The sequence below is a fragment of the Sturnus vulgaris genome, chromosome Z (genome assembly GCF_052056855.1).
Source record: "Sturnus vulgaris isolate bStuVul1 chromosome Z, bStuVul1.hap1, whole genome shotgun sequence".
Lineage (NCBI taxonomy): Eukaryota > Metazoa > Chordata > Aves > Passeriformes > Sturnidae > Sturnus > Sturnus vulgaris.
This window is the reverse complement of record NC_142283.1, coordinates 80,334,533-80,358,980: the sequence shown is the minus strand read 5'-3', so window position 1 is coordinate 80,358,980 and position 24,448 is coordinate 80,334,533. Positions and strand designations below refer to the sequence as shown.

Genomic DNA, 24,448 nt, shown 5'->3' with positions numbered 1-24,448 from the left:
GAGCTGCCCAAGTGGTGTTGTACCAGAGATATCCAGCAGATCTCCAGTACTGATGTGCCCCAGATCTGCTTGGCTGCATAAACTGCTGCCTGGATTTTGGAAAACAGGGAAGAGGAGGGATTGCTGAGATCACTGGAAACTCTGCAGATGTTTCTAAAGCACCTTTTATTTTGGACTCCCTGATGGGACTTCAGTGAGTATGGCTTTTTTTGTAGCCTGCTTATAGGAAGCTAGTAGTTCCAGCTGAAAAAAGGTCAGTTTTATATAGTATGTGCAAATATAAATAGTTCACATGGGCTCAACTTGCCTGCCAGATGTTGGTAAGGATGAATCCTTGTATGCCCAAGGATTTTGTTCAGAGATTAGTATGAATACTGACAAGTTCAGTAAGTAATGAAGAAATACCAGGGTGAAGGTCACCCCTGTGATTTCACTCCCTGAAGCCTAACCACTTTAATTACGTGATCAAACCATGCTCGACTTCTGGGGCTCTTCCATCTCGTGTGTCCTGTGGAGGGCTGGGCTCCTTGGCCACCCCTCTGCTCCTGGCATCAGAGGGAGGTCTCCAGCTGTGTCAGCATCGTGGGCACTCTGCTTGGCCTCTGCCACTGGTGTCCTACAGAGCATCCCTTTAAATTGTGCTGACCTGTTCCACTTACAGAGCTGCTCCCTTGCCACGAGATATGTGGGGTGGTGCCACCTCTGCACCCCATCCATGCTGCCAGAGCTTCTTCCAAGGAGAATGCCACCTTCTGTGCATCCTTCCTCGTCAAAGCATGACTTTGGAAACGTCTTCCCTCTTCTGCTCTGTCCAGATCCAAGCAAAGCCCATGAGTTTTTGGCGAGACCCTCATTTTCGTGCAGACGAGCTCAATTAAAAGCCAAACACCCCCAACTTTCCCAGCTCAACCCCCTGTCTCCCAGACTGGTCGCAGTTCCTGGAGGCTGGAGCAGATGCCAGTAAAACCCTGGTGGTGTTGCTGTGAGGTGGTTCCCTCCCACAGAACCAGCTCTGGGTCTGCAGAGGGGATGGTGTCCCTCAGAGCCCTGGTGATTTCCTTGCGAGGGAGGCAGCAGTTGATGTCACCACGTTTTCCTCACCGTTCCAGGCATCCCAGGGAAGTGATTGAAAGGAGAGGAGCTCTCTGCCCCACCTTCCTGCTGGAGGGCAGAAACGCTTGCTGCTGGGGTGGGTGGTTTAATAACATGTTCTTCTGGAGACAAGATGTTCAGAGGGGAGGTGTGCCCCTATAGTAAGGAATAAATATAAAGGCAATATTTACCTTTTTTAGGTTTTATACCTTGCTTCTTTTTCAAATAAAAAGATAATCACGCCTCTCTGCCTACCATCAAACAGGCATTTGGGGATCCCAAGTCTTTCTTGGTCTTCCAAGCTGGAGTGAAGTGCTTGGCCAAGGCAGTGGGGTTGTCCCTGTGGGGCTGGCTTAGAATGGGGTGTCAGTGTGGGTGGCTTTCCTCAGGGACATTTGCACAAGGGACTTGCTCAAGGTCGTGAAGCAGGTGGTGGATGCAGGAACAGAGCCTCAGCATCCCTGTGCCACCAGAATGGAATCCTGGTTTGGTTTGGGTTTGAAGTGACCATTGTGTCCAATGTGACACCTTTCACTGTCCCAGGTTGCCCCAAGCCCCGTCCAACCTGGTCTTGGGAACTTCCAGGAATCCAGGGGCAGCCACTTCTTCTCTGGGCAACCTGTGCCAGTGTTTTTCCACCAGGTAGCAGGAGCAGGAGTTATCAATCACTGGCCAGCATATCCCAATGAAAGTAGCTGTAATATTTTGACAGATTACGGTGATCTCACATGCACATCTTAATTGCCTCATTATGAAGAAGCACAAATAAAACTGGGGTGGGGGGGGAATAACCCAGATATATTTATGGGCTGATGGATGTGGCAGGCAGGTCTGCACAGACAGGACCATGGGTGGATGCAGAGGGAGAGCAGCCAGCCCACCCTGGCTGCTGCCTCTGCTCCTGCAGCCTGGAGCAGAGATTGGGAAAGAGGTGCAGGTAGCAGAGCAGCAGAGCCAAATCACCTGAGCCTCAGGGTGCTGAGTGCCCCGGGCCGGGGAGGTGGTGGTAGAAAATAAATCAGAGTGAGGAAAGGTGTTGAGATCTCCTGCTGACTCTCCCATCCTTAGAAGTGTCCAAGGCCGGGTTGGAAGGGGCTTGGAGCAACCTGGGATAGTGGAAAGTAACCCTGCCCATATCAGGGGGTGGAAGGAGATAAACTTGAAGGTCCTTTCCAGCCCAAACCATTCTGAAATTCATTCTGTGGTTCTCTGACTCCCTCTCCTGACAGGGTCAGCAGGCTGGGGTGGCCTGGCATGCTCAGCACCCCAAAGCCTGGTTCTGACACCTTTGGGCTTTGCTGGGTGGTCTCATGCTTCAGGGGTAAAGCTGGAATTCCTCCAGGGGTTTTGTGTCAGCACGGACGGAGGGATGCTCAGGAGCAGGGAGGGGGAGCAGCTGGCTGGGGTGGGCGAGCAGTGGTCAGGGATGTTCAACCCCAAGCCTTGCCCCTGGCCTTGCACCTTGAATCCCTCTACACACACAGGCTGGGTGAAGGGAAAAACTGGAGACACCTTGTTTTGCCTGGAAAAATGACATTTTGACACCAGGAGCAGGCAGAGATCAGCCAGAGCCTCAGGCTCCTTCCTCTGCTGTGCTGAATGCAGAATGAGCCTGGCATGGGGGGGCAGCTGCTTTGCATCCCCTGCTTGCCCTGGGGCACCCCCATATCTTTGGGGGGGCACTCCCACAGAGAGTCACTGTAGGCACAGAAAAAAAGAAACGCAGTCAGGAGCCAGCACTTTCCTGAGGGAAAATCATAGCAAAGAGAAGGCCAAGCAATGTACATTTTAAAGGGAGATGCTGAGAAAAATCTCGATGCAAATATCAAAATACAAAATAAAAACACATAAAATATGAATATATACAATATTAATGCAAAATTATAAATATCTAAAATACACAAATAATAAAATATTAATGTACTGAGATATTAATATATTAAAATATTAGAGTATTAAAATACTGAAACGCTGGATGCTACAGCAGTTATACTATGTGCCAACATACAATGGAAGGCCAAAATTGCCATCTCCCAGCCGAGGCTCAGGTCATGAAACACTGTCCCCGTGGATGGGAAGGGGACATTCCCCCATCCCTGACACAGCCCTGAACCAGCAGCCACACCTTGCACAAGCCTGGGCTCTCCTTGGCAGCCTTTATCTCCTCCAAGGGCTTTTCAGGGCGTTGTCACCGGGGCTGAGGAAGGAGATGGGAAAGGGAAGTGCTGGTGAAGAGCCCTCACAGGTCACAGGTCTCTTGCTTCTGCCATTGAGCAACGCTGAGACCCGGAGGCAGGATCCTGTCCCTCCCCAGGGCTGGCACATCTTTCCAGTGAGCTCTGTCACTGCTCCATTTCCACCCCTACAAACGAGTAGAGGCAACAGTAGTTTGCTTTATCTATTTTCTGTGCATATGTCTTTATAATCTGTTGAGTGTACTTCTGGTTTTTACATGCCACGGTGCTAAAACGAGCATTTTGCCTCTCTCTGATATTTCAGTTTTACATTGCTGATTTGGAGATGCTGGGATCCTTCAGTATTAAAGTGAAGGGGGTTGGAGAAAAAAGATTATTAGGAAAAAAAAAAAAATAGAAGGGATTTTTGAGCAGCAGAGTGCCTGGATGAGCTTTGGGTCACCCAGGGAGTGCACGTTGCAGGTGGTTTATGACATTGCTGTAGTCCCTGGCTTGTATCTGGCATTTTTCATCCAAAAAGGGGACAAAGCTTAGCTCACCCAACCCCTTTTTTTTTTTCCTGTTGCAGCTTCAGGTGTTTGAATCTGTTGGTAGAATGTGGGGGAAGCAGTGCAGTATCCCACCATCATTTTTTTATAAGTGGGGCTTTTCTTGGCAGGAAAGTAATGAATGAGTTTTAAGCGTGACCATAAATGCAATGTTTCGCAGCGTCATCTGCAAAATACGTTTATTTTAGGTGCCCTCCACCCTTTCCACCATCTCCCTCCAGTTTATTTTAACAATGCTGTAATTTTCTATTATAAAATGGGATTTCGCTGTTTAACTCCGTGTCGTCTGCCCAGCATTTGCATGTGTATGTGTGTGTGTGTGTGCGTGTGCGTGCACTGGTGACATTTGTCACCATCAGATGCTATTTTTGAGCCTGTTATTATTGAGGACCCCACCCTTGGCTTGGGTATGGGAAGGGGGGAGTGCAGCAGGAGGGAGAGGAGGGAGGGGAAGGAAGGAAAACGTCAGCCTCAGCACACTTCCAGCCTCTGGCCATCAACCTCCCCGGGGGCATGGGAACCATAAGGTCATTTCTCAAGCTCGCTGAGCTCCAGAGCTGTCAAACCACCCTGAGAGTTTAAAAAATGCAAATGTATGCAAATGAATGGGCTGTTTCTCTCCCTCTCCCCCCCTCACCCCCGGTTTAAATGACATGAATCACCTTCAATTTTGCCAGCATCCTGTAAAGTTATCGGCTTGCCTAAACGCTGCAGTTAACAGAGCCACATCTCAGGAGGACCAGGGGGGGATAAGAAAGGAAAAACAGCTGATTTCCACCAACACCCCATAATTTTAAAATATATTTTATACGTAGAAATTATATGTAACTATGTTTATAGTCACACACCAATCTCCCAATTCTAATTTTTCTTGCTGTCAAGCGAATAATCCACTAATTAAGGAGAATGAAGCTTAGTGTCCAGAAAAAACCCTGTATAAAAACATTTCTCAGGGTAGTCCAGTATTCTGCTGTTCTGATTTTTGGCACTTAGCGTGATCTGGCAGTGAAAGATCAAAATAGGAAGACACGTTCCTTCATGCAAGAAGCTCCTTTAACACTCAGGCTCCTTCCAAACAAAAATAAATGAGTAGATGATAAAACCAGCAATAGAAATTTAATTGCTCACGCTTATTATTCGGGATACAAAGCCCTAGAAAGGAAGCTGTCTTTTCCTCCCTTGCTCAGGGGTTATTTATTATCTTACACTCCATTTGGAGAAGGTATTGGATTTACTGTCATTTATTGGAGATTTTCAAGGAGGATTTGATACGGAGCTGGTTGGGATCGCAGAGGAGCGTTGCTGGTTAACATGGTTAAGCAGAGCACACTGTAATGAATCAATTTGTTTCAGACAACAGATGTAATTAGCGTGGAGGTAATGGGCACACCGTGGGATGTGGGGCTGGAGCATCCTCCCTCCACTGAAAATGTCGGTGGCTGGAGCTGGGTGGAATTCCTGGTCCCTCTGCCCAGCTCTGGGCAAGGGGAGGTGGCAGGTGAGGGCTTCCCATGGTTGCAGGTGCCCTCCAGCCCCTGTGAGGCTTCACTGGCCGTGGACAGCTGTCCTCTATCTCTGTTTATCCCTGCAGGCCTGTGGTCCATCACTTCCCTCTAGGCTGCACCATCCTCAGAGACCTTCACTCTCCCACACACCCGTTTTTGGCAGTGCTGATTAGGTGTGGGGGAGATACCTGCAAGGTCTCTCTGGGGAGGGAGGAGAAGGGAGACAGCATTTCTTTTCCCACGGGAACGTTTCCTGCAGAGTCTGATCCCCCTCTATGGGGCCCCCAGGCTTCCCCAAGGGTTGCTGGCCAAGGAGAAGCACAGGTTTTCATGGACAGCCTCCATCAGACCAGGCTCTTTCCATCCCCGAGGCAGCTGGGAGGGTGGGAGCCAGCTGAGGTAAACCAGGTCCCCACTCGTGCTTTGGAAGGAGTTTTGGAATCAACAGAGCCAGAAACTGAGCAGGGAAGGACACCCAGGATATGGCAGTGGATCTTAGGAGAACTGTGGAGGTGGGGTGGTGTGAGCAGGGGAACCTGCCTGGTGGTGTCAGCCTTGCAGAAGAGATGGAGTGGGGCTGCAGTTTTGCTTTCACGTGCCCTGAGCTCTCCTGGAGATTAAGTGCTCTGTCCCTCGGCTGTGAACCAAGTGTCTACCTGCAGCAGGGCCAGGGCTGGTAGAGGTGACACTGCCTGAACACATGCTCTGTGTCCTGGGGGTTTCCAAGGGTTAGTGTATTCAAAGTTATTCTGTCTGTTTGATGTATTCTGTCTGTGAGGGGATTAATGTATTCGTCGCCTGCTGGAGGAAATCGCTTTCCTTTCCTGGGATTTCTCATGTGGAAGGGCTGCTGGAGCCATGTGAAAGAGGAAACATCTTACAGATTAAAAAATGGCAAAAAAAAAATAAAAATCAGGTTTTCCTCTTGGGTGTGGGCTTTTTTGCTTCCGAGTTTTCCTTTGAAGCTAAAGCTGCTCTAGCAGGGGAAGATGTCTGCCAGATGCACAGGGCATTTTGATACCATGCTGACAAGTCCAAGCAGAATTGGGAATGGAGAAAGCTCAGCTCTTGGGAAGAGATAGCAGACAACAGTCTGTGTCTGGTCAGGTCCTTGCTACCTTGTTGTCTTCCTCCGGGCGTTTAGGTGCACACTCTGACACAAATCCCTGCTTTCCTCCCCATTCCCAGATCCCTCAAGAAGATATCCCTACGTGGGATACGTCCCCATGTGAGGTGACATGTCACAGCTTCCGGGCATGAAGTAGCAGAACTGAAGATCCATAAGGATCTCTCTCCTGCTGCAGCAGGAAGCTGTGACCCTCCTGTCTGGGATGTCCAATTGTACCAGTCCCCAAAACAAGCACGTAAATGAGATGGGCACTCCCTGGCTCATCTTCTTCAAGCAGTGTAGGTGCTGGCTCTTGGCAGTGTGAAGCAATACAGCATCACACTTTCCCACATAGCTCCTGGCAGGGCAAATCCAACGTGTGCCTGGAACAATGTTGGCTCCAGGAGGATGTAGAAGTGTGATGGGGGGTAGTCATTGCACAAGGTTCCTGGGGGAGGGGTGTGAAAGAGAAGAGGGAGCTTGTGGTGGTTGTGAAAAGGTGAGCACTGTGGGAATCAGGAAGGATGAGGACGAGGAGATGAAGAGGTGGGGAAGGAAGCAAAAGTTCAGTCATAGAGAATCTGGAAGGAGCTGAAGGTGGCCTAGAGATGCACTGAGACAGTGCAAGCAGGAGGTGATGGCAGGTGAGGTAGAGGAGGGAGGGACTCTGGGAGAAGGCAGCATTGTTTTGGCATTATCCATTGGGAATCCCCTGCTAACGCTCTGCTGTCTGTGCTTCATCCTAGGGCACTAAATGAGAATATGGCCAATGGCATTGAAGATCTTATCGGGATCCCATTCCCGAACCACAGCAGCGAGGTGCTGTGTGGTTTGAACGAGCAGCGGCACGACGGGCTCCTGTGCGATGTCATCCTCATCGTGCAGGACCAGGAGTACCGCACCCACCGCTCCGTCCTGGCTGCATGCAGCAAGTACTTCAAAAAACTCTTCACTACCGGCACTTTAACGGACCAGCCCTATGTTTACGAGATTGACTTTGTCAAGCCTGAAGCACTTTCTGCCATCCTCGAGTTTGCCTACACCTCAACTCTCACCATCACCACCTCAAACGTCAAGCACATCCTCAGCGCCGCCAAGATGCTGGAGATCCAGAGCATCATCAACGTCTGCCTTGAAATCATGGAGCCCGACAGAGAGGCCGAGGAGGAGGATGACAAAGAGGACGATGACGATGATGAAGATGAAGATGAAGATGAGGAGGAGGAGGAAGAGGAGGAAGTGGAAGATTTTGTCAATCAGGAGAACCTAGGTGATGTACAAGAAGTAAGCTGCCACCAAAGCCCTTCTGAGTCCGATCTTACCGAAGAAGCTTATACAGAAGCGCCTAAAGATTTTCCAAATCACTTCCCAGCCAGTAACTCCTCTGGACACTTGGGCATGATACGAGACTTCTCCATAGAGTCCTTGCTGAGCGAAAACTTGTACCCTAAGGCAAACATCCCAGAAAGGAGGCCAGCTCTGTCTCCTTTCGCCCCCAGCTTCTTCCCTCATCTGTGGAACGGCGACTTTAACTCCTTCCCTCAACTTGAGGAGCCACAAGTAGACAACGGCCCTTTGGATCTGGTGATCAAAAAGAGGAAGATCAAGGAAGAGGAGGAGAAGGAAGACTTGCCTCCGCCTCCTTTCCCTAATGACTTCTTCAAGGACATGTTTGCCAACACCCCAGCAGCTCCCTTAGGGCATATTAAGGCAGAGACTGACTACAGCGCTTATCTCAATTTCTTAAGCGCTACCCAGTTTGGTGGAGTTTTTCCCCCGTGGCCCCTGGAGGAAGAAAGGAAAATAAAGCCTAAGGCATCCCAGCAGTGTCCCATCTGTAACAAAGTCATCATGGGAGCCGGCAAGCTGCCCAGGCACATGAGGACCCACACGGGGGAGAAGCCCTATATGTGCAATATCTGTGAAGTTCGCTTTACCAGGTGTGTGTTGGTCACCTCTGCTGTGTGTGGGGAGTGAGGTGGTGGCTGGAGGGGCCACATCATAAACCCATGACTTATTTCTCAGCTACTCATCAGGGAAAACTCGTCAGAGCTTTTTTTTCCCCCAGAATGAAAGTAGGGAAGAGAGCAGGGCATGATCTCTATCCCTTTGGAAAAAAAAATAAAAAGAGAGGAAGGGAGGGTGGAGGAAGAAAAAGAATCTACTGCTTTTTGTGGGTTGTGGATGACATCCACAGCTCACTGTATCCATCCCTTGCTGGACAAAAGCTTAAATAAGTAACAGGATATTTTCAACCCCACCAGAGTTCACCACAGTGGGACCAGAGTGAGCTGGAAAACAGATGGTCAAACAGCCAAGGAAGCTTCATCTCTAATGTGCTGAGAGATGCATTGAGTTGGGAGGGCCATTTAGCCACAGGATGTAATTAGATTGGGTTTGCACATTTTGGCATCAGTATAGACCACAGCCAAGTTGCACATGTTTGGACATGACAGTATCTGGGCTTTTTAGGGCTGGAGTGGCCCTAATTATTATGTGTTAGTAGTGCAGTTGGGGTCTTGGTCTCTTCCCCAAAATAACAAATGACAGGACAAGGGGAAACATCCTTCACCAGCAGAGATTTGGATTGGATATTAGGAACAATTTCTTCATGCAAAGCACTGTAACAGTCTGTCCAGGGCAGTGGAGGAGTCCCCATCCCTGGAGGAATTTAAAAGATGTGTAGATGTGACACCTGGGGACATGGTTTGGTGGACTTGACAGCATTGAGGGAACAGTTGGACTCACAAAATCTTGGAATGGTTTGGGTTGGAAATGATTTTAAAGAGTTCATCTAGTTCCACCCCCAGCCATGGGCAGGGGCACCTTCCGCTATTCCAGATTGCTCCAAGCCCCGTCCAACCTGCCCTGGGACGCTTCCAGAGATGGGGCAGCTGCAACTTCTCTTGCCAAGTTGTATTTAGCTGTGTAAATCTAATGTTCCAGGCTGAAACCGTGCTCTGCAAAGCTGGGCAAATTTAATCGGTGAGCAGAGACAAATAGATTCCTGGACCTGCTCTTGCTGAGTATAATTAATATCTAATGAGAACAATCTTTACCATAATAATAAAGCTTTCTGACAAGAGCATGGTATTTCAGCTTCTGGCTGCATGTGAGAGAGAGAGCCCTATTAAGCTGGGGTGAGAAAACCAGAGGAAAATAATCTGCACAGTAGGCAGAGGCGAGCTTCTGACAATGGCCGGACACCTGGGGTGCTCCTGCATTCAGCCTGTCTTTTCTTCTCCTGTCCCTATGATAATATTCGAATGGAAGATATGCAGATGATGAGAATTTGACCTGAAAATAAATTTCCATGCTCCCCTCCATTAGCGCAGCAGACAGCATATTATAATGCGGGGAGCATCGTGCCTCAGGCGGGCATGTGCGACGTGAGCCAGCTCACCCTGGTATTTGCAGGGGAAAGGCCACTGCGTGGTGATAATTCCTGCCTGCAGGAATTTGGATCTGGCTCCTGCTGGTGCTGCATCCCCAGGTCAGCACTGGGCTGTTGTCTCTGTGAGCGTGGTGGCATCTCGGACTGGAGACACAGCCTGGCCAGCCCCATCCTTTGGTCACTCTCTTGTGTGTGCTGCTGTGGGTGCTAATTGCTGATGAGGAAATAGCCTGGCCAGATCCATCACTGACCCCTCCCCTGTAACAGGAATAATAGAGCTGAGCCCTCCCAGAGGGCACTCAAAGTCCTTTACAGGCAAGGGCAGCATTGTTCACTTAGTGGGGAAACTGAGGCACAGATGCTGGTACTGATCCTAAGCCAGACAGGTTATATCAATGTGATAGGGGTTAAAAACTCCACACAGAGCTGGTCTAGCAAGACCCATTACTAATGCAGGACTAAATCTGATAGTTTCAACATCCCCCATGTGCTCAGCAGCTTTTGAATACAGAGCACAGGGGCAGGGGGACTTCATCCAAGGCAAAAAAATCAAAATACTGGGACTTACCCAACAGTGCAGTCTCCCAACACCACTGATGAAAACTGATCTTGTGGGTCACCCCATGAAGAGCTGGGTGCTGGAGGGTCTTTTCCTTCTTAAACACCCTGAGCAAAGTGGATATCTTAAAATATTGATTTGCTTTTAAATGTGTTTGGAAGGATTTTGAATAGTGTGCAGCTAATTGGTTTGGTCTGGGGTGGGGTTTTCTTAGCTGTTTTCATCCTTATTCTGGTGTATGAGCTCTCTTTTAGGAAGAAGTGTATTTTTAAGCAAAGTGGAGTGATAGAGTTGTAGAAAGAGATTTCTACTGGGATTTCCTGAGTGCTGCCACTTGCATTATGTGTTTTGCTCTCATGGGGGAGGGAATTCCATGCCTTCGGAGAGCACTGGACTTGCACCCACGGTGCCTTCACTGGGGAGCTGCAAGCTCAGATGGTCCCTTTTGGGGTCCCCTGGGAGTGAGGGTGCAGGGAAGCAGAGAAGCAGAGATTCCCAAATGGAATTTCGGTATGAATCAGTCCCTTTGCATTACTTCTGCACTGTGAAGGAACTGTGGAGGAGAAAACCTACTGGGGAGAAGGAGAAGATATATTTTCCTGGGTGAGGAGTGCCCCAACCTCCCCAGCAGATCCCTTCCTCTCCACATCAGTGGGATCTCACATCTCCCAGTAAGGACCCTACATGCACCTGGATCTGCCCCTCCTGCTGCCCACGGACATCTGATGGCAGGAAGCAGGACTTCATTTAACGGCTCATTAATTATTTTTTCCTTAAACAAAGGCTGCTCAGCTTCTAGTCTGCCATTCTACCCTGCTAGAACGCCGGAGAAAGCTGCAACTATTTCAGCTTTCCCACCAAGACAACCCCAGAGTGCTCAAGGAGATACTGTTCCAGCTGGAAAGGTTAACATTATTTGTTCCTATTATTTGTGTTGTGACAGCTCGCAGAGCCCTAATCGCTCTCCTAATGCAATTGCATTAAGGTTATTCACACACACGGAGCGTGGATCTCCGTCGGAGCGAGCCTCCAGCCCAGCTCCCAGCTCGTGTTCCCCGTGCCACATCCCCCTGGGGTGCTTCACCACGGAGCACCTCACTCCCCCAGCCTCTGAGCAGCTCCAGGTGGAGCCACAAACCTCCCCTGCATTCCCCGGAGATGCTGCTGGGGCAGGGAGGATTGGGAGGATTGGGTTTCTCCCCGTCTGCTGCCGGAGATGGGTAATAGCCTGAGAAGAGCTTTGCCTGTATTTACATTATGCAGTCCTGGCACGCAGCGTGTTTATTAGGAAAAGCGATCCTGCTAGGTTAAACATTACATACAGGGGTTTAAATTAAATTATAGGTGGGGTTGGCAGCTCTGCTTTTTATTAACATTTCCCCCCACTTTGCAGTACGAGTCCCTGCGCTCATCCACGCGCGACTTCTCCTGCGCTCGGGGTGAAATTCTCCCTGCTGCTGCTTTGTCTGCTGCTGAACACTGATCCCAGCCCTTCCAGAGGAAATGCACCCTTGTGAAAACCTTGGGGTAGCACCAGCTTTAAAAACGCCGGAGTGGGAAGTTGCCCTGAGCTTGGCACAGGGACTGAGAGATGCCTTTTTATCACATCTCCCTGAAAAATCCGTAGGTGCAGGACCAGGCTGGGACCAGTCTCCCAAAAGCAATAAAGCATCATCTGGTGAAGATGTGACTCTCCTGCTGGGGATACTCCTTTGCATCCTTGATCCTGAGGGACTGGTGTGCAGGGATGCCCAGCCCAGGGCTGCATTCCTCACGGTGCTGCTGGGCATGTCACCAAAAACTGTTTCAGTATGCACACGGGCTGGGTGGCAAAAACTAGTTTAGAGGCAGTGCCTTGCAAGTTTTGAGGGCTTGACCTGCCAGGAGAAACAGATTTTTGTATGGTTTTTATGTTATATAAATTAAATCATCATAATATATACTTAAGTAATTTATAATGTAATTATATTCTAAAACAATAATAAATTGTATATTCTTTACTCTTTATATTAAAACATACCATATAGTTTTATATGGCATTTCTGTAATATATATATTTTATATCTAATAATGACATTACTCCGCATATTCTGCGTATTTTTAGCCTCAATACTAGCATGTTGGAGAGTTCATACTGAAATAATTTTGGAAAACACTATGAATTTTCCCACTTTGCTCTTTACTTGAACTCTGCTGGTGCAACCTAGGAAGCAGTGCTCTGCTCAGTTGAGCCATAATCAGCTTCACTTTTTATAATTATACATTTTAGCTGTGATTTCATTTTTTTCCCCTTTTTTGACTGCAGAAGGAAACATTTATTTATTGGGGGGAAAATAGTAATTGGATTGCCAGTATAGGAAAATATTCTTCCTTTTAGATGTTCCCCTAAAAAAATACATACATAAATGTTTGTAAATGAGTTCCATAGGGGGATGGATATTATGCTATTCCATGGCTGGACTTAAAAAAAACTTCTCCTAATGGTTGAGGTGATTGGATGTGTGCTGGCCTTGGAGACCCTGGCAGGGAAGGACAGAGTGCCTGGGTGCTGCATCTCTGGCAGAATCACCCTCAGTGATGCTCCTGCTCCAAAAGAAAGCTCCTGAGACACCGTGTGGTCAGTGCAAGAATAAAAGGAGAGGAAAGTCGGCTCCAAGAGGGACTGAATTTAAGCAGTATGGTCCCACACTGCCAGGTTATTGAATCCCAACTAATTTTCCTCTTTGCAGGCCAGAATGGGGCTGTATTTATTTGATAATCCCAGATTTAGTTATATATAGATATATTCCCGTATTTCAAATCTTGCTCTTTAGAAATATGTGGAAGGAGGTTGTAGCCTAGTAGAGGTTGGGCTCTTCTCCTGGGGAAGGAGGGACAGAACAAGAGGGAACAGTCTGAAGTTATGCCAGAGAATGTTGAGATTGGAAAATCAGGAAAAATTTCTTCCTTGAAAGGGTTGTCCATCCCTGGCACAGGCTGCCCAAGGCAGTAGTGGAATCCCTATCCTTGGAGGGATTTAAAAGCCATCTGGATGTGGCACCTGGGGACGTGGGTTAGTGGTGGCCTTGGCTGGGGGATGGTTGGACTTGATGATCTTAGGTCTTCTCCAGCCTTAATGATTCTGTGGGTTTTGGGTTTATTCCAGGGATTTATTATTTTTTTCCGTCCAGTTCAAGTTGTTCTGAACTCTCTGGGATGGGCTGCAAACTCCTGACATGGAGGGCTCTGTGCGTGTGGTGTTTTAGTGCCCAGGAAAGCAGAGGTGAATGCAAACATCAGCCTGCAAGCCCATCCACACGCTGGGAGAGGCCCCAGGATGAGCTCCCCGGTTTCCCATCACCTCCTCCCCTGATCCCAATCGGGGAGGCAAAAGAGCAATCCCAACCACGCTCCATTTGTCCCAAAACCGCCCTGACCGAGCTCTTTTCCTTTTGCAGGCAGGACAAGCTCAAAATCCACATGCGGAAGCACACGGGGGAGCGGCCCTACCTGTGCATCCACTGCAACGCCAAGTTCGTGCACAACTACGACCTGAAGAACCACATGCGCATCCACACGGGCATCCGGCCCTACCAGTGCGAGTTCTGCTACAAGAGCTTCACCCGCTCCGACCACCTGCACCGCCACATCAAGCGCCAGAGCTGCCGCATCGCGCGGCCCAGGCGGGGCCGCAAGCCCGCAGCATGGCGGGCGGCCGGCCTGCTCTTCGCTCCCGGCGCCCAGCCCGTGGAGAACAGCTTCGTGATGCCCCCCACGCTGGAGGAGATGAGCAGCCACCTCGGCAGCACGGCCATGTGCCTTCCCGGCCCCAGCCCCAAACATTTCCTGAGCGGGGCCAAGACGCCCTTCAGCCTGCAGGAGCTGGAGAGCCAAATCGAAGAAACGCAGATGAAGCTCCTCAGGCGGGCCCAGATGGACATGGAGAGGAACGCGGGCATCTTCGCCTTCGCCCTGGGCCACAATGAAAACCTCGCTGCCCAGCCCTTCTTCCCTCTCCCTGACCCTTGGAGCACAGGTTTCAGTGGCTTGGCGGGGCTCGGCCACGTGGCTCCCATCTCAGAGGCCAGCAACTAAACCCGCGCCCGGTCCCACCATGCTCCTGTCCCAGCAAGGCAGCCCGCTCCCCTGGGAGCTCCCCTGGGGCTCCCACCTGCCCTTCTCCATCATCAGCTTCCCGAGAAGCTCTTTGTCCTCTCACTGCCATGGGGCTTGGGGCACGGGGCCATCCCTGGGGCGAGCAGGGGATGGGCAGGTGCTGTGCCCCGTGGCCACCGGCACTTTAGACTCTGCACTTGGCTTTGGGGCCACTGGGCACTCACTGTCCCCATCCCACCACTCATGGCTCCATCTGGGAAAGCCAGGCCAGGACTGCTGCCCTCTTCAACACCCCCAAAAATGTCACTTGCCTTAGTCCAGGGCTCGGCCATCACCATGAGATGGCTTTTCTGTGGGAAATGTTCCCCATTTTCCCACACACAGAGCTCACTAGACACTGACAAGCCGTCCAGACTTGGGTTTGTTATGTTGCATTCCTTGGCCCTTTTGGTCAAAAGGACTTTTCTGTTTTCTTTTTGTTTTTGTTTTTGTTTTTGTTTTCTTCTCAATTAATTCCCATGTCTGGCAACAATATTTATTCCACAAGGGATAAAGAAGGGATAAAGGGGGGGTCTAGCAGCCTTGCTGGGAGAGGGAGGATCCTGGCCACTGCCTTTCTCAGCAGTATATCAGATTTACAGGGCTGGTGAAAGCCCTGATCTGCAGCATGAGTTGGGACCTTAAAAAATACTTAAAAAAAAAAACAAAAAAAAAACCAAAAAAAAAAAAAAAAAAAAAACGGAGATAGAACACCTAGCGCAAAGCTGGGTGGAAAAGGGGGATTTTACTTATTTTGGTTCTTTAGCTATTTCAAAGTTTCAAAAGGAGAACCAAAGCCTATTTTGAGTATTTTAACTTCAGTTGCTTGAAAAGGTGAAGGATAAGTTTTGGAAGAATCAGTGATGTTTCGATACTGAGCTTTTATTAAACCCTTGCTTTGAAAAAAATGAACCAGTGGGAATTTTGAAATGAAAAAGTCGTTTCAAACCAAAGAGTCAGAATTCGCTGCCGCTGACCATTCTGAAAAGTCTGGGGTTCTGTCCTTAATTCCCTCGAATTCCTATGTTATAGTGATGAGAAAAAATTACAAAACACTCGTGTGTCCCCAAATCTGCAGTGTTGATGGGAAAAAAATCGGGTGTGCAAATATCCCTGCTGCTTGTCTCAAGGGATCTTTGTGGAAAAGAAGTTCCCTAAAGGTATCTTTATGGTGATACTGTCTACTTGCAAGCAAGTAGAAATGCCATTTCTGCACTGTAGCTGGTTCAAAAGAGAAGGTAGTGAACATCACCCATGGTGGCCAACAGGTTTGACTCCCCAGCATCCCTGCAAATCCCATCTTGGCCACCCCATCTGGTAATTCTTTTGGGGCAAAAACAAATGGCCAGTTGGCTGGAATCGCTCTGTCCACCTCCTTGAGCCCCAAATCCATGAGCTGCTCTGAAGGATAAAAGCTTTTGGTGGCCATCTGCCTCCCATGGCTCCTCCTGGATGAGCCATGAGAGGCAGATGTGGTTCCACCAGTCTTCACCCAGTTCCACCTCTGGCTGAGGTGGGTTGCAGTGGTTGTTTTACACGAAACCAACACTTGGAAACGTAAATGTTACAAATTAGGGCTTTTTATTTCTCTTTTTCATATGACCTTTCAACCTCAGCAAAGTCGGAGGGAATGCGAGGACGGCGGGTTCATGAGTTTTTTGGTTTTTTCCATCAGTGGCTGGATAAGAATCTGCCCACCAGAGGCAAGGAGGGGGACACGGGGAGTCAAGGGTCCCACAGCCCCCCAGGAGGGTGTGAGGGACTTCTGCTCTGAGACCACCTGTAGCAGAATGGTCCCAAGGGACTGCCCAACACTTGGCTTCCTCCTCCAAAAAAGAAATCCGTAAAGACTCCACGTGCAACAAAAGTCAATGGAGAGAAAAAAAGAAAGTAAGAAAAAGAAACCTTCTTAAAACTGCATCAAACTTTTTCTTTTTAATTCACATCAACTTCTTAAACAAGCGACATTTTGCAGATGATTGGTTCCTTCAGGTGTTTTTTTGTCTACGATTTGGAGTCGTTGTAAAATATCCAAAGATGCTGAGTACTGTATGATCTGCAAGGACTTGAAGCAAGGTGTTTTTTCTGTCTCGGTTTGTTTGTTAGGTCGGTTGGGTTCTTTTTTTTTTTTTCCTATATGTCTAAGTGGGGATAAACCTTTGCAATTTTTCTATTTATAACTATTTTTATGTGATTGCTTTATGTACAAAACAATAGAAAAAAATCAAAACAAAAAAGTAGAGGGAGGAACACACACGTACACAAACAAATTTGCCTTAGTTACTCACGGGACAATCACCCTTAACTTTGATTGATGCTAAAAAAGTGGATGGGAAAAAAAGAGACTAGATCATTTTATGTATTTATTAAATTGTATTAATTGATGCTTTTAAATTATTAGCAGGACTTGATTCTCTTGCCTGTGGCCATGGTGAGAAGGCAGAGCCTCCGTGGTTGCTGAGCTGCCAGCACAGCCATCCGTGTGTCCTCAGCTCTGTGGATGTTTGCCTGACACCTTTTGGAAAGCCAGAGTAGTCACTTATTAATTAAAACACTGAGCTGGTCTGGGCTCCAGCCCGGGGGGCTGCTGGCATTGTGATGCTGATGACGATTTTGGAGTTAAGGTTGATTTTCCCGCGTTGGCGTTGGGTTGGGTAGGGCTGGAGGGAGCTGAGTGCTGGCAGTGATCATGTTTTGGGGTGTAGAGGGATGATTAGAGAAAACCCTGTTTATTCCCCTTTTGATGTTGTGTGGTGAGTCCAGGCCACAGGTATCCACATGGGAGCCCAGCTGAGTGTGAAGGTGCCTTCCTGGGGATCTGCTCCCGTTTCCCAAGCAGGACGGGTGTAATGAGCACCAAACCTCGGGCTGGAGGGACACGAGTGCTGTCCCAGCTCATGGTGTGGTGGCTTCTTGTTCATGTCACCCTGGCTCCTACGGCCTGGCTGCAGCAGGGCTAGCGTGGGCAGCAGGGCAGGGGGGATTGTGCCCCTGTGCCCCTGTGCTCAGGTGAGAGCCCACCTGCAGAGCTGCCTCCAGCCCTGGGCTCCAACAGCACAAGGACGTGCAGCTGCTGGAGCCAGCCCAGAGGAGGCCACGGAGATGCTGCAGGGCTGGAGCCCCTCTGCTCTGGAGCCAGCCTGGCACAGCTGGGGCTGCTCAGCTGCACAAGAGAAGGCTCCAGGGAGAGCTCAGAGCCCCTGCCAGGGCCTGAAGGGGCAGTTTAGGCGAAAAGTGGGGCAACCATTTTAGCAAGGCCTATTGTCATAGAACAAGAGAAGATGTTTTAAACTAAAAGAGAAGAGATTCAGTCTAGATAGAAGGAAGAAATTTTTTACAATGAGGTTGCCAAAACACTGAAACAAATTGCCCAAAGAGATGGAGACTGCCCCTGGATCCCTGGGAGTGTCCAAGGCCAGGTTGGACAGGGCTTGGAGCAACCTGGAATAGTGGAAGGTGTCCCTGCCCATGGCAGGGGAGTGGATCTGGATGACCCTTAAAGGTCCTTTCCAACTCAAATTTTCTGGTGATTCTATGATTGTATTAACACAAGTGACATAAACATGAGCCCTGTAATTCACATGGCTGCTCAGAAATTGCAGAATTCCTTAGTTTTTGAACGAGGTGCAAAAACCTGGAAAATAAGCTCCAGGTAGGAACGGTGGGGCTTGTCCCACATTGTTCAGCCATTTGGAAGTGAAGTAAACAGGTACCCTGTGCCTATTGAGACACCTGCATGTTGTCCTGCAACGTGATTTCCAGCCTTCCTCTGAAGCCATCCCGGCTCTGGAGGGAGGCAGGTTCTGATGGAAGGTGATTCATCCCACCTACGCTGGACCTCCCAGGGGTGGGATGAATCACCTTTGGGCACCTGTCTGCTACCTACCAGCGTGCTGTGCTTTCCCATAGCTGACTGAGATAAGGTTAACCACGGGGAGGGATGTTCCCACCACCGCTGCTCCCTCCTCTCTGCTCAGCTCATGGGACAGTGCCTGGAAAACCCTTTCCCAAGAGGATGGGATGCTGGTACAGCCCAGGGATCCAGGTCAGGCATCTTGATTTCTTCCCAGTCTGTTTTAACTGGGAACTCAATGGGAAATAAAGGCCCTTGTCAAGCCTCCCAAGCCTGGGAATCAGGGATTCAGGCTCATGGGTCGTACACCCTGCTGTAATCCCAGTAAAATATCCCAAGTTCTTACAGCCACAGGTCATTTTCCTTCATTTACACTTCGAAGAAGGACTCCACAGCATGAGGTACTCAGGCAGGGGTCCAGATCTGCAGGCAAAGTCCAGAAATGTGACTTGGGAACAAAGAAATACCAATCCCCCTCTCAGGGCAGGTGGTCGATTGTTGAGCAGCTCCTCTGTGCTTGGAGCCTGCAGAACCATGGCAGGGTCAGCCCATAAACTGTTTCTGAGCACAAAAAATCCACAAAATGAGAATTGTGTGAACTACTTTTTAGCTATTTAAATACACTTATGACTTATTTTTTTCACGTCTTGTGGCTTTTAAGCCCATTTTATATTCACATTCTGGTTTGCTTATAATGCCAGAACAATAACAACTACAACAAAATAAGAAATAGATTTTCAAGGGGAGGGTGGGGAAAAAAAAATCTAAAAATCGCTCAGAGGAGCGGTGCATTAATCAGACACATGGGCATCATGAGAAGAAACCAGCTTCAGTAAATGCTTGTTAGCAACAACATATGGCTACATGCTTGCTCCTGAACAGCTGCTGTTATCTGCTGGAGCATCCAGGCTGCAGAGGGAACAGCACTGGAGTGATGCTGCACACAAGCGTTTGCTTGGACCAGGTGTAGCTGCCAAAGAAGCATCTCCTGGCACGAGTGACAGGGAGCTGGATGGGCAGAACCTTTTCCCTTGGGCTTGGAACCCTTTGCTGAGCATTGCAAGAGCCTCTTCCTGCAGTTGTGCAGGAGGAAATTACATACAGAAAAAAATATTTTGTGTTTTAAGAAGGGAAGAAAGAGCCTGCAGTTTGGGAAGTGAGAGGCTTTTCCATTTGGCACTCACCTGCAGGAAAAAAAATAAAGGGAATAATTTTGCAAAGTACAGCCTAAAATGTTTTAGACTTGAATGTGTCAGCAGGACTCCTGGCAGCACCAGTGAGACTGCAAATGCTGCCCAGTCTCTGCTCCACTTGTGCTCTGCCTGCAGCCCCCTGGGACCTGCTATGGCCCATCCTTTTCTATCCATTTTGGAGAGGATTAGTGCTTTATTTACTGTCTTGGTACCCCGAAGCTGGAATATTGTGTGGTTTCAGAGGAAGCTTTTAAGGTAAGAGAGTACATGAAGCAAGACCCCAGCCATCTCAGTAGAAGAAAATGCTGTGCTTGGCAGCAGGTCATCCTTGGCTGGGTTTTTAAGATCTGCCATTGCCTTTTGGTACCTCTGACTGTGTGCACCTGTGTTTCTTTCCAAGCCAAAAATAAAAAAGGGAAGAACTGAGAAAAATCCTTTCTTGTAGAAGATCCACCCCATATAGTCTGAGCCTGAGGGAACTCATCCCCATCCCACCTCCGAGCCCCACCTCTGGGATCTCCAGCAGAGGGAGAGAAAATACCTGTGGCTTGGAAATACCTTTTTTCCCCCCGTGTTTTCCTATGTTGAACCAATGTTTTACATGACTTGCACTATTTGCTGTAGAGCAGGATACTGTCTAGGTTTCTTTGTTCCAGTCTCTTGTTTGGTTGCGACTCCTCTTGGCGGTCCTGTACACGTACCTGCTGCACATCTTACACCCTTGGAGAAAATAAACTGTTACCTGAAGCACTGAGCCTGTTGTGTGTCCTTAGCGCTGCCCTGGGGCTGGGGAATCCAGATTTCAGCATCAGATGAGTGGTTGGACTGGGTGGTCTCGGGGGTCTTTTCCAACATAAGTGATTCTGCCATCAAATGATGATGATGAGTGGAGGTGATGAAGCACCTCCAGGGTGACCCTTCATGTGCCACCTGGGCTCTGTCACCGCGAGGGTGCCGGGGCTGAGAAGCAGCCTCTGGTGGTGGCCGAATGGAATTTTGTGCGGGGCAAATAAAAGCTACACCTGTAAGCGCAGTCGTTGTGTAAGTACAATTTTGGTTTTCCCCGCTTTCGGCACATGAGCCCGCTCAGCTCCCTGCACACTCGAACTTGGACTGCCCTCATGTGGTGGCCTGGAGGCAACTTGGCCACCGGAGTGGTGCTGGGGACAGCAGAGGGCTGGGACCCGCATCTGGAGCTGTTCTGGGGCTCTCAGCAGCACCAGGACGTGCAGGACCCTCCATCACCACCCTGCCATGTCTGCTTGCCAGGAAGAGGAAATACAAACCTCAGCCCACGTCCAGAAGGAGTTTAATGGTTGGATTTGATTATTTTAAGGGTCTTTTCTAGCCTAAATGATTCCATGATTCTTAAGAATTTTATACACCTCAATTCACCACCATCAAGTAATAAGGCCAGTGAGTCTGGGAACATGCCACACGTGTTGGTGGCCTCATGGGAACCCTGATTTTTAGGGAATTATTCCTGAAGACTAAGCCAGGACTGATGCCCAACGTGGCCGCAAATGATATTTCCCAATTCCCCTCGTGGTACCACTAATAATTTTGCTCAGTTCGGGCAAGTAAGGGTTCCAAATGTAAATCTTATGCAATTATATAAAGGTAATTTCCTTAGGAACTGAGACTAAAAACCGTAAATGCAAATACCAAGGAAGGAGCCAAACAGCAGTGCTGAGCTACAGCCCCCAAAGTTTCATTTTATTTCCTTCTTTCTGCAGCGATGACACTGACTGAGATGTCACAAATCCGATCGGGCTTCCTAATGGTTCATGCAGTGCCTCGAGCCTCAAGGGTCATCTGAAATTCAGGCAGCCAATTTGCAGGCAGGAGATGCAAAGCCAGACCAGGCAGGGGCTGAGGTTTTTAAGGACAGACCCTGTCTGTCAGCTAAAACCTTCCTCTGCTCTTGGGTAACCTCTGGCAAATCCTCACGGGGATGGCTGTAAACCTGCCTGTCTTTAAGGTGTAGCTGTTAACTCAGTTTCCATAGTTAATAGGACAGGGTTGTCTCAGTGGGACCAACTTCTGCAATGTTAGCTGGAGTTTTGCATCGTTGGGGAAATATTTAAGGCTTCACCTTTGAGTTCTCAGAAATGGGGTTCTCATTTAGGCAGCTTTCACGGTATTTTTCTGGAGGTCTTGATATATTCATTGAAAAATCAGTTGGAAATACAAAGTCCTCACAACCTTTCTGAGACAAGGTGCCTGGATGTGAAGTGAAGGTGAGCAGTGATTTGCTCTGGGTGCTGCTGCAGGGGTGTGAGCCAGGCTGGGACACCCCAAAATTTAAACACAGGAGCTGGATGAGGAAAGTGAAGAGTGAACAGAAGCTCTGTGGGAGGGGGAAGAAAATCTCACATGGGAGAGACAGTGAAGGCACACCTGCAGTGCTGGGGACAGCTCTGGGCCCCTCAGGACAAGAGAGACACCGAGGGGCTGGAGCGTGTCCAGGGCAGGGAACGGAGCTGGGGAAGGGGCTGGAGCCCCAGGAGAGGCTGAGGGAGATGGAAAGGGGCTCAGCCTGGAGAAAAGGAGGCTCAGGGGGGACCTTGTGGCTCTGCACAACTCCCTGACAGGAGGGGACAGCCGGGGGGGATTTGGGATCTTATCCCAGGGAACAGGGACAGGAGGAGAGGGAACGGCCTCAGGCTGGGCCAGGGGAGGTTTAGATTGGATATTAGGGAAAATTTCTTTACTGAAAGGGCTGTCCAGCCCTGGCACAACTGCCCAGGGCACTGGTGAGGTCCCCATCCCTGGGATTTAAAAGACATTTGAAAGATGTCTAGATGTGGCACCAGGGGACATGGGTTTGGTGGACTTGGCAGTGCTGGAGGAATGGTTGGATCTGATGGTCTTAGTGGCTTTTCCCACCTTAATATTTCTGCCATTCTGTGAGCTAGGGGCAATCATCACTGCTGGAGCAGCAGTCCAGATGCAGATGAGCTCCTCATGCAGCTGCCCTGTGCTCTTTATGCTCAATCAGCTCAGCCTTTGACAGAGATTTGTAGCCCTAAGCACTTGGGATGCTTTTTCCCTAGAGTGAAAACAGCCAAGCTGAATTATATTTATATTTATATTTATATTCTATATACATATATATACACTATATATATATGTATGTGTTTGTACATATATCTTGACTTTCAGATTGATTCAACAACCCTAATATATGTGTGAATGCATTCAAAGACTTACGTGCATCTGAAAGGCATTTAGCTGTTATCTTCACCAGATTTTATATAGAAAACAACAGAATTTCTCCTTTGGGAGGGGAAACTGAGGCATGGGGAAGCACAGAGATTTACTCACGGTGCCCTTGCAGCACACGGGTTATCTGTGTGAGTGTGCAGCTAGCCTGCCCTATACACAGGTGCAAATCATCCCTGGGGAGTGCTGGGCTTTGGCAATCAGCCTGTTAAATTAAATGTTAGGAAGGAGTATTCCTGGGAAACCCCGTCTCCCAGTCTCTCTGTCTGATTCAGCTGGCCACTGCACAAATCACCATCCAGCTGGTGAGGATGAAATTTGGAGCAAGAGGGAAGAAGAAATTAACCAAGAGAGGGCGTTTTATAACCAAGAGGAGACCGTGCCAAGATGAGCCGGGGAGAGCAGCAAGCCCTGGGGGACACGCACTGCTGCTGCTCCTTCAGGACATCTGTGATAAAGGTTTGTCTCTGAGGGTGTAGGAATCTCTGAAAACACCCCACCCCTGGAAAACCCCACCACCAGAGGTAAATGCTCACATCCCTGGGGATGCATGCTCTGAAGCGACTGTGCAACAGCGAGGATCATTCCAAATGCCAGTGAGGAAGGAAAATCCTTCCCTGATGCCCCTCTAAGCAGCATCAGAATAAATCCCAGCAGCAAGGAGGGGCTGCAGACACTGCCACCAAGCCCCCCTGGTCGGGCAGGGATGTCCAGAGCATGGGATGTGGCCACTCACACACGTGGGCTCCTTGTTTGCTCCTGCGCCGCCCTGTGCCAGCTGCTGCATTAATGCCCCATATGCCCAGCCATATGCTCCACCCGAGCTGGGGGGGTGCTGGGTGGGCCTCCAGAGGAGGAAAAGGGACATCCCAGCAGGTGGGAGCAGGTAGGGTTTAGACAAGCCTCGGGGACCAGAGGGGTGGGAAGGATGCTCAGCGACTGTGAGTGGGGTGAATGTGTCTGTGCCCAGCAGCAGCAGAAAGGGACCAGAGGGTGTTAGGGGCATGTTAGGGGCACCGCAGACCTTTTGCAATGGGTCCCTGGTATAAAGCAGCTAAAATCTGAGCAGGAGGATGCTAATAGGGTGTAGGAGGGCACCACTGACTCTTTGAAATGTGTTTCTCCGAAGCAGTTTGGCAGCAGGTTGCACTTTCAAGATTTATTAATAAGTGGATTTTCAGGGCACCAACAAGCTTTGAAAAAAATGTCATGGTGTAAATCAGAGGGTGCCGGGTGTTGCTGCACATTGGGAGCACAGGCTGCCTGGGTGGCAGCAGCAGGGAGGGTGGAGGGAAGGGTTTCAGCTCATCCAGCTCAGACTCTCACACCGGTGTTACAGCTCCTCCTGCAGTCAAGGGGAGAGCAATCCCTCTGGAGTTAAACGTCTGGAACAGGTCGCATAACCACACTTTTGAAATGCTGGTTGCTCTCCTGTGGCAGGAGGGGAATATGTGCCCTCTCATGCCCTGTCCTCTTTGGTTGTCTCCTGGTCCTTTGCACCCAGCACTCAAAGCCTTCACCAATCGCCACTGAAGATCCCAGCACATTTGAACACCCAGGATGGGTGTTTAAGAGCAGGACTTTACTAAAGGACACGTTCTCTGTATGGAACAGCTGATTAGAGAGGCAGGAGGCTGTGGAT

The 24,448-nt window shown here is 49.2% G+C and overlaps 1 protein-coding gene across 3 annotated transcripts in view; it reads left to right on the top strand.

The window, feature by feature from the left end:
* Positions 1–20,328, top strand: part of ZBTB7C (zinc finger and BTB domain containing 7C) — a 151,919-nt gene extending 131,591 nt beyond the window's left edge. For all 3 annotated transcript variants that reach the window (XM_014894877.2, XM_088156167.1, XM_014894878.2), the window contains 2 exons: positions 7,195–8,388; positions 13,839–20,328. In XM_014894877.2, coding sequence (XP_014750363.1) covers positions 7,195–8,388; positions 13,839–14,475 — 1,831 coding nt within the window. In that variant the 3' untranslated portion in view covers positions 14,476–20,328. The remainder of the gene's footprint in view (positions 1–7,194; positions 8,389–13,838) is intronic.
* Positions 20,329–24,448: the final 4,120 nt, after the last annotated feature.